Source organism: Esox lucius, chromosome 15 (assembly GCF_011004845.1).
Source record: "Esox lucius isolate fEsoLuc1 chromosome 15, fEsoLuc1.pri, whole genome shotgun sequence".
NCBI classification, from domain to species: domain Eukaryota; kingdom Metazoa; phylum Chordata; class Actinopteri; order Esociformes; family Esocidae; genus Esox; species Esox lucius.
The window spans coordinates 8,445,467-8,454,993 of record NC_047583.1 but is presented as its reverse complement, the minus strand read 5'-3'; the positions used below and the strand labels follow the sequence as shown (position 1 = coordinate 8,454,993).

The 9,527-nt window shown below is 42.9% G+C and overlaps 1 protein-coding gene across 2 annotated transcripts; it reads right to left on the bottom strand.

Annotated features, from left to right (window-relative positions):
* Nucleotides 1–59: 59 nt before the first annotated feature.
* Nucleotides 60–9,520, bottom strand: pank2 (pantothenate kinase 2). Of its 2 annotated transcripts, none has more exons than XM_010879297.3 (8): nt 9,127–9,520; nt 8,247–8,393; nt 7,712–7,917; nt 6,788–7,038; nt 3,974–4,150; nt 3,254–3,377; nt 1,725–1,850; nt 60–1,417 (listed from the first exon to the last, which is right to left on the bottom strand). In XM_010879297.3, the coding sequence occupies exons 1-8, from the start codon at nt 9,374–9,376 to the stop codon at nt 1,367–1,369; spliced, it is 1,332 nt and encodes a 443-aa protein (XP_010877599.1). In that variant the 5' UTR covers nt 9,377–9,520; the 3' UTR covers nt 60–1,366. The 2 variants fall into 2 exon arrangements, with proteins under 2 accessions (XP_010877599.1, XP_010877600.1); XM_010879298.3 differs by having other exon boundaries at nt 8,247–8,433; nt 9,127–9,213.
* Nucleotides 9,521–9,527: the final 7 nt, after the last annotated feature.

Here is a 9,527-nt window from a genome sequence, read left to right as displayed (position 1 = left end):
TTTGTAATTATATCAATTTTAAGAATGTTTATTTATTACATAAAAAAAGCACCAGCCAATAACGATATTGACAGTTTATTTGCGATACAAAATAAATCTATTACAAAAACATTTGTAATAAAAAAAATACGAAGTTTATTTTGCACATTGAACTTGTCACCGACAGAGGGAGACCTTGGTCAAGAGAGTCAGAAAAGTCTGGGGTCTAAAAAGCTTTTTTTTCTACACAACATAGGAACAGGAACATACCAGGCACTTCCCAAGATGTTCTAGTTGAATATGAATTACTATCTTTAAATTCTACTGCACAATAGGATATATAAACAGTAACCCTGGACCAAAGCACACCACAGATAAGTAATTACAGAAATAATGCGTAAACTTTAAGAGATTTCAAATTTAGAAGATTATCACTTCAGGAGAGAGAGAGGGGACAAACATCTGTGACAAAAATGAACTATATGTAAATGAATAAAGCTGCAGAAGAATAAAACAGGGTCAGTAGGTTTTTCCATTATACATTCATTAGTGACAACAAGATACAGTATTAACAACAACTGTAAAATAGTATTATCAACAATTTATTGGTTAGAGCATCTGACTAGCAACCATAAGGTTGCTGGATTGAATCCCTGAGCCAGCAAGGTGAAAACAATGTTTTCTTCTGTCTCCAATCTATGCAGTTTACACAGATTCCTCTCCCAGGGTTCATCATGGCAGCTTCTTGCACCTCTCCAATTAGGAGGAAATGCAGAAAACAAATCTTGGGTGGAACTTGAGTATAAATGGACAAATTACCTAGCTTTTTGGTATCCCCTTCCTGAATTGACTGGGATTGCAACTGATCTAAACCCTGCAGTTAATTCCAGGAAAATGCAAACAGCCCTGTCCCAGGACCTTTGGCCGTGGCCTTTGACCCTGCTATAGTGGTTTCCATTAGAGTTTAGCCATCGAATTCTAAAAATGGCCTTGTGCTAGCATCCTGGACCACAAGTTACACCTGGACCTGGACTAAAATGCTCAATGAAGAATCTCCACTGAAATATATTTTTTGTCCAGGACTAGGCCATCTACATTCCCTCTCTTTGGATGGTTCATTATAAGGCTAAAGCATCTTCAAACAGCAAGCCAACAGCTGACAAGGCAACAGGGGTGAAGATGATCCTGGAGGGATTTGACATTCCTATCACCAAATACAATCTGCAAGCCTATTTACCTGTACATGAAAGTGCTGAGCAGTGAGGGGAACCAATACCTAAACAATGGCAGTCTTATAGGGCGGTCTTTGGTTTAGAGCAAAAGTCTTTAAGTGCTATTCTGACTCTGTTTTCAGGTGCAAGTTGGACCTTCAGGACCACCACAGCCATCAGGATGGATTCAGGAGCTCCAACAAAGCTCCAACTGCTCCGAAGTAACCCTGGTAACAACATCAAAACAATGTTCTTCTCATGGCGTTCCATGTACAAAGTGAACAGATTACACTGAGTATTTCTACACTTTTTTTTAACTACATTGACTTCTGTACAATAAGAAACACTTCAAAAAGAACATTGGCAAATTCAATTGAAATAAAATGACAGCTTCTGTTGGTAAGGGTAAATTCATTTTTTAAAAATCTTTACAACAATTGACAAAGGAAGAGTTGTTCTTCCATGCTGCATAACCCACACTAGGCTGCTTAACCCAGGCCTTCTGAAACCCCCCCCCCCCCCCGAGTAGCTCACCTCGTGTCTGAGGAAGAGGGCTTTCAGCTGGCCGTGTGACCAGTAGTCCATGGCATAGGACAACAGCTTCATGGACAAGGTGTTCACCCTCAGGAAGTTCCCCACAAACACCACCCTCTCAATGTTCTACAGAAACACATACAGGTCAGTAGTCATGGATGGAGACGGCTCACACTGGGTCATTTCATGTGATACCTAAAAGAAAAACATCTCCATGACAACACATATCCATCAGTAATCTTACACGATGGGGATTCAGTAGTTTTCTGCATGGCCATTCCTCATTTAACCCACCTCTGGTGTTTGTGGCCAAAACAAATGTTTTGTCTCATTTAACCATAGAACCTGCTTCCAATCAAAGTGCCACTGACATTTAGCAAATTCCAGGAGCTGACATGACAAAATTCATGCCATCAATTTGTTACGATCATATTCTGAGTGTGAGATCAAGAGGATGAAAAACAATGCAATCATTTCATGACCATTTTGCTTATTTTTTACCAAGGCTGCCAATAATTCTGTACTGTATATCCACAGCCCTTTATAATGCTGTTAAGTGTCTAAATTACCACCTATAATGCTGCTTGACCCCATAGCCTTCATAGCCCTTTACAATGCTGCTTGACCCCATAGCCTTCATAGCCCTGTACAATGCTGCTTGACCCCATAGCCTTCATAGCCCGGTACAATGCTGCTTGACCCCATAGCCTTCATAGCCCTCTACAATGCTGCTTGACCCCATAGCCTTCATAGCCCTGTACAATGCTGCTTGATCAAGATTCCACAAGGCAGCATCATAAAGAGGCTGAAGGCCCAGAGAGAAGATAGAAGACCAAACCCCATCTGAACATCAACCTAAACCCCAACATGTTTATGTCATCTAAACCAGGTGTTCTCCAAACCTGGGGACCTGGAGTACTGCTTGGTTCCTATTTTATTGGTAGTTAGATTCACCTGGAGTCCCAGGTCTAAATAATTCCCTCAGTAGAGGGTTACAAAGAAAACCATCTGTACTTTGGGTCAAGGCCTGGATTTGAGAACTACTGATATTCAAAACATCAACATAAACCCTTGAACCCCACTCTGTGATGTCATCTAAACATCAACCTAAACCCCTGAATCCCACTCTGTGATGTCATCTAAACATCAACCTAAACCCCTGAACCCCACTCTGTGATGTCATCTAAACATCAACCTAAACCCCTGAACCCCACTCTGTGATGTCATCTAAACATCAACCTAAACCCCTGAACCCCACTCTGTGATGTCATCTAAACATCAACCTAAACCCCTGAACCCCACTCTGTGATGTCATCTAAACATCAAACTAAACCCCACTCTTTGATGCACTATAATTGTACTAGATATAATGTGATCTCTTCAGAGGAGTCTGTATTGTAGCTATAAAACAGTGTGAATATGAAATTGCACTGTAAGCTCTTTGCAGCGTGCATGGCTCTGGTCAAATGTACTGCATTACAGGGAATAGGGTGGCATTTGGAACGCATGTGGTGAAGCAGTGATTATACCTCGTTGAGTGCAACCATCCTGGTGATGGAGCCGATGTTATTGGTGATGGAGACCAGGGTGGCTCTGGCAAGGTCCTCTTTAGAGATGGACTCCCTCTTTTCTTTACACATCATGTTCCCAAAACTAAAAGACAGAAACACAATGTTCCCAAAACTACAAGACAGAGACACAACTTTCCCTAAACTACAAGACAGAAACACAATGTTCCCAAAACTAAAAGACAGAAACACTACGTTCCCAAAATTACAAGAGCAACATGTAAAGGTGTTCCACTCGTAGTGAGTCATTAGATTACATTAGTTTCCATGCTAGGAGGCCATTTGTATGGTTTAAAGTCTCACTCATTCAAATATTTAATGAGCGGAAATATTGAATTTTGTAAACACTCAGGCACAAAATATTTTATTTGTTTAAGTAGGAAATACCAGTGAGGTTAGGAAGCTCTCCTGCTAGGAGGACCTGGCAGCCTGATCTGATCTGACCTGATCAGACCTGGGTGTAGTTTCACTAGGAACAAATAGCTTTTCTGGTAACACACAACATAGGTAATGGTGTTTTTTAGAGAATTAGGATTAACAAAGTTAAATCGTAACGTCAGTCATTATCAGGTCAGGAAATCAAGATGACTGTTTAAAAAGAAATCTGCTATCAACTTGTTTTTTCTCCTAGTTCCTTTGTTGTCCTGTACAGTTCATAGTGAATGCCTCAGAGCGCTTTACCTGGAGGCTACAGCCCAGCCGGGCAGGCCAAAACGTTCATAGTCCCCTCCGTAGATATCCCGTACCAGCTTGTCTACTCGCGTGCTCTCACCCTGTGAGGCCATCTGGAGAGCCTCCTCGAAGCTGGAGCAGCCTGTCAGAAGGCAGCACAGCCCCAGGAAGGTCCCGCCACCTAGACTGGGGGCACACAGGATGTTTTTATGAACAGTTATAACCTCCATATAACAGCGCCAAGAACGTCCCTCTGCCTAGACTGGGGGCACACAGGATTTTTTTTATGAACAGTTATAACCTCCGTAACAGCCCCACAAAGTTCCCTCTGCCTAGACTGGAGGCATAAGGGAAGTTGATATGAACAGTCATAACCTCCATGTAATAGCCACTCTGAGTTACCACTGTCCTACACGCACGCACGCACGCATGCTTTATTCAAACAAAGGTCCCTCTGGTCAGACTGTTGTTGTGAAGTTCACTTCAAAAAAAATTCCAGGATAATAGCTAGATGTTTCTTTACCAAACCCTCTATGACCAACATAATATTCCCCAAAATGTTCCTTCCCTTCTCTGATAAAACTAGAAACTCTCAGATAACTCTTCCCTGTCTACTTTCTGCCTGTTAGCGACAGGATGTTTATGTACATAGGGTGTCCATCACGTTTGAGAGACTGTACCATCCTGTTCATAGGAATGGCACAGTCCTCTACATGAGGCATCTCCTCCCCCAAGTGCAGCCATTCCATTAGGTACTAAACTAGGGTCAGTTTCCTCTTCCCCCAGCCTTAGCTCAACCATTAGTGGGGGAAATTAAATTCTGATCAAAGATCAGCAGCTAGCGCAACTTTCGCCTCAGCCAGTGGAACAGCTCCCAGCCTTCTGCCTCCAGCCACACAGGGGACCTTTATGCCAGACAGGATCTGGGCAGTCAGGGACCAGACTCAGTCAAAGAGTCTTTCAGGGCAGGCAGGGAGGGAAACCGCAAGGGGGAATTAAAAAAAGGAGAGGAGGGGAGCAACAGGAGGAGGAAGCACCATCAGTCAGTGGTGGAAAAGCTAACAGTTTCTGAAGAAACCTCAGGTTAACACCAGTGGTGAGTAACTGTATATTATATTTATATTATTCTACATAGATATGACAGACCTGTTGTGGTATTGTTTAATACTTATTTCACCCACTTTCTAAACTCTTGTAAAGTAAAAAAAAAAAAAAGAAAAAAAAAAAGAAAAAAAAGGTGCTGGGTGTTATGTGGGATCCAGGGGGTTAGATGTATCTGGCGGCAGGGCCTTTTCTCATAGAGCTCCACTACTGTGGAATGATCTGCCAATTAAGGTTAGAAATGCAAACTCAGTGCAAACTTTCAAGTGTCTACTAAAAACTCATCTCTACAGCACGGTTTATAATTAGGTGTAGCCTGGCCCGGGGGCGTGAAGGTGACCAGTAGGCTTGATACTGTCCACCCTTGCTGTCTTGCCAGGTGGGCTCTCGTCGCCACTGGGATGCCTTCCCTCCAATGCCTTTCGGGGGAAGAGTCACTGGCTTGTTGTTGTCTCTCTGTTGCGCACTTGTGCAATTGGGCTGTACGCTGCTGGCAATACTCGGCCCTCTTTCAGGGGGGTTGCGGTTGGTGGGTGTCCCTTTGGTTGATGCCTGGCAATGTGGGTGGATTGATTTCCTGCCTGTTGGGCCCTTTCCGGGGCCTCCCCCGGGTAGGGCCACAGTGTCGCCGGACCCCCCCGTCTCAGTTCCAAGGTGTTACGCTGCTATATTTTTGTGCTGGGGAATATGAGGAATGCACTTTCTAACTTTTCTCAGTCTCCTCCAGTTTTAAATTTTAGGAGGAGATGAGGTCCTGGTCCACACCTGCAGAGTACCTGGTTTGGGGGGCCCGTTGCTGTCCCTGTCCTTGTCCACCTGGTCATACTTTTGACCTAGTCTAGAATCAAATAGACTCTGGATTTAGCCCAGAGAAATGTATTTATTATTCTAATTGGACTCTTAATATCTCACCCGGCACAGCCAGAAGAGGACTGGTCAGCCTGGGTCCTCTCTAGGTTTCTTCCTAAAATTCGGCCTTCTTAAGGAGTTTTTCCTAGCCACTGAAATCCAAAACTACTGTTGTTTGCTCCTTGGGGTTTATGGCCGGGTGTCTCTGTAAAGCACTTTCTGACAACTGCTGTTGTCAAAGTGGCTTTATAAAAGTGGCTTTACAAAGCGGCTTAATAAATAAATTTGATTGATTGATTGATGTAGTTGATGCTTTACTGCCTCAGGGCCTGGAAGAAATCCCATCATTAAAGGAACCATGAATTCTGCTCTCTACCAGATAATTGGGTTATGCAGCATGAAAATAATCCTAAACTCAAGAGTAAATCCAACACAAAATAACTCAGAAGAAACAAAATTAAGGTTTTGGAGTGGCTTAGTCAAACTTTGACTTGAACCCCTTTGAGATGCTGTGGACCTTTAGGCACTGAATTTTGTGTTAACTCGGGTTCTCTTAGTGTTATATTACATTTTGTATGGATATCTGACACCATTCATTGTGACAAATATACAATAAAAGAGGAAACCAGCAAGGGTGCCAATACCTTTTTCACAGCACTGTAGCTTCTGATCTGGGTAAAACAGCCTTTAATTAGTATGCCCAACAGAAGTGGAATCATTTGCTAAGTTTACTCAGGCTTGAAAGTCATGTGCCTTTAATTTTAAAGCACTTGCTTGTTTAAATGTTATTTTTTTCTGTTGGTGGGCAACCTATTTCAGTGACCCCACTGCTTGACCACAAAGGAAGAAAGCAGTGACCACGTGCAAACTCACCTGGTCCCAGTAACTCGTTTGTAGTTGTTTTTGGAGTAGACGGCGAGTATGCTGACACCAGAGCCAATGTTGACCAGTAAGAGTGGATAGGGGTTCTCCAGAGTGAAGGGTTTCTGGACACAGTGCTCAGGGTCTGTAGGGTTCTCGTAGTAGTAGCACTCAGAAGGACTGGACACTGCTGAGTCTATGTAGAGGACACCGCTAATCAGACAGTCCAGCTCATCTAGCTTCAGCAGCTGCAGGTCAGCCATCTTAGAAAGAGCATAGGGCAGAAAAGGGCCTTATTTTGAGAGCATACTAGCCAGTGTTTCTCAAACAGACACTGAATAATACCCAGATTATATAAAGCATCTATGCTGAATAATACCCATGTTATATGAAGCCTCTATGCTGAATAATAACCATGTTATATGAAGCCTCTACGCTGAATAATACCCATGTTATATGAAGACTCTACACTGAATAATACCCATGTAATATGAAGGCTCTAAACTGAATAATACCCAGATTATATGAAGGCGCTATGCTGAATAAAACCCATGTTATATGAAGGCTCTATGCTGAATAATACAAGAGTTATATGAAGGCTCTACGCTGAACAATACCCAAATTATATGAAATGCTGAATAAAACCCACGTTATATGAAGGCTCAATGCTGAATAATACCCATGTTTTATGAAGGCACTACGCTGAATAATACCCAGTGAAATGAAAGCTATATGCCGATAGTCATCATCACAAGACATCCCACTAAAATGATGAATGTGCTATTTCTTTCAAGTTGAAGTAGGAAATGTAATCGATTAGGTGTTTCGGTCACAGACTGAACAGCACACCCATTTACGAAACACAGAAACATACAACTCAATAAAATACCCCAACTAGAGCAAAGCATTTTCCCACTTCCTAGTCATTTGACTCACCTGGCGAAAGTCGGACTCAAACTTATAGGCCCCTCCCCCGGTGGCACAGAGGGTGGTGTGTAGGCTGGAGAAATGTTTGTTGCGCGCCATCTGAAGGAATGCCGGTAGGTCCTGGGTGGGAAAACGGATGAAGTGGAGGTTCCCGGTGCGACCACACAGGGTCAGGTCCTTCAGCTCCAGGTGAACATCCCTGATGCCTGTCTTACCTAGCCACACAGACACAGACATTCAAAGAGTTATGGGGAATGCAAGTAAAAGTACATTTTATTGTGTTACAGAGTGTATTCGTAATTGATTACACTTACTGTTCCATCAAGCTACTAATGTATTATATAAAATGCTGGATTACATACTGACACTGCCCAGGGGTCCTGCAAAAAAAAAACCTGATGCAAACTGACTCAGCGCCTTCTGTGGGTGGATAAAATGTCATTAAGGACTGCCTTGTCTTGTTGCACTCTAGCGCCTCCTTGTGTTAGGTCGTGCGACATAATTATGAATTGGACTTGGTAAAAGAGAGAAGGTCAGGTCCTACCGTAGGCCGTGTTGGAGGTTAGGTAACGCCGGATGCTTTTTAGATTTTCAACCTCCTCCTGCTCCTCCTCAGCCGTGATGTCTTTGGGTTCAAAGTAGACCAGCTTCACCAGCGTGCCACCAATGTCCATCCCGAACCAGGGGAACGCTGCGCAGGGACGGGAAGCGAAGGGCGTAGAACAGCAAATCTTTTTAAATAACATGTCAAAGAAAAATACCTCAGGCAAACTATTGTCATTAGGCAATGGAAACGCGGTGAGACTGAGTGGGCGCAGATCAATCTGTGTAGACAGCACACATGCTTCCATTAGAAAATTACAGTTTTGGTGGTGTCAGAAATCCTAAGAATGCTGGAGTATTGTTGATATGTCAGCAACCCCTAAAGACAAAAACGATGATGGGTTGGTGATTCCAAATCTTAAGTATTTGGCATCAGTGTAAATATGTTAATAACACCACTATTCAATCTGTCAATTGCTGTCAACGGTTTCTTTAAATATTTGCGGACAGAAGTTCATGACAGGAAGCTATTCGCAGAAAGATATTCAATATACATGTCAATAGAATAGCAAACTGGAGCGCAGGAAAACGGTGTACAGACAGTACTGACGCCATCTTGTCTGCCTACCGCTGTTAAACACTCACGGAGATGCGCAAAAGGCGTCTGACATGTGTAATGGACATTTTTTACAGGCTCATACAGCATCAGTATATACAGCTAGCTAATACTGTACGCTTTAAAATTAATTGATCACATATTACAAAGCCGGCACTGAACTCTTGACTCACTTGTACTTATAGCTCGCTAACACACTAGCTAACGTAGCTCGCCAGCCATCATGACATGTTACCGTTAACTAGCTACGTAGCTTTCAACTTACGTGGTCTGTTCTTTCTCAGCGAGTCAAGCCTCTGCCTGCATGTGGAGTTTGATGTGCGTCGTTCATCGATTACACTTCCCCCACCCGTAGTTGTGCTAGTGGCCTCCGTTTTGCCACAACTGTCTACTCTAAAATTATTACAAATGTCATTCTTTGAACGCGACTGCTTCAGTGGAGGCTGAACCGCTTCGTCCTCGTCCTCTGTGTCTAGGGATTCATTTTCGCCCTGATGACCATTCAGTTGTTCCATTGAATAACACTGAATAACAACTTCTTGTTGTTTTAAACTAATTATTGCTTCTGTGCTCTGACTGTGGTTATATCTCAAAATGACAACCTGGCTAGATCATTTGTCACCGTTGTTTTGAAGTGTCAGTTCGTTTTCACAACAAGATGATGCT

Excerpts from the sequence above, each read along its gene's own strand:
- pank2 (XM_010879297.3), bottom strand. The coding sequence starts at position 9,376 with ATGGAACAACTGAATGGTCATCAGGGCGAAAATGAATCCCTAGACACA. Across the intron at positions 8,394-9,126 it reads GCTGAGAAAGAACAGACCAC|CGTTCCCCTGGTTCGGGATG; the intron begins GTAAGTTGAAAG and ends GTCCCTGCGCAG. Across the intron at positions 7,039-7,711 it reads TTGAGTCCGACTTTCGCCAG|ATGGCTGACCTGCAGCTGCT; the intron begins GTGAGTCAAATG and ends GCTCTTTCTAAG.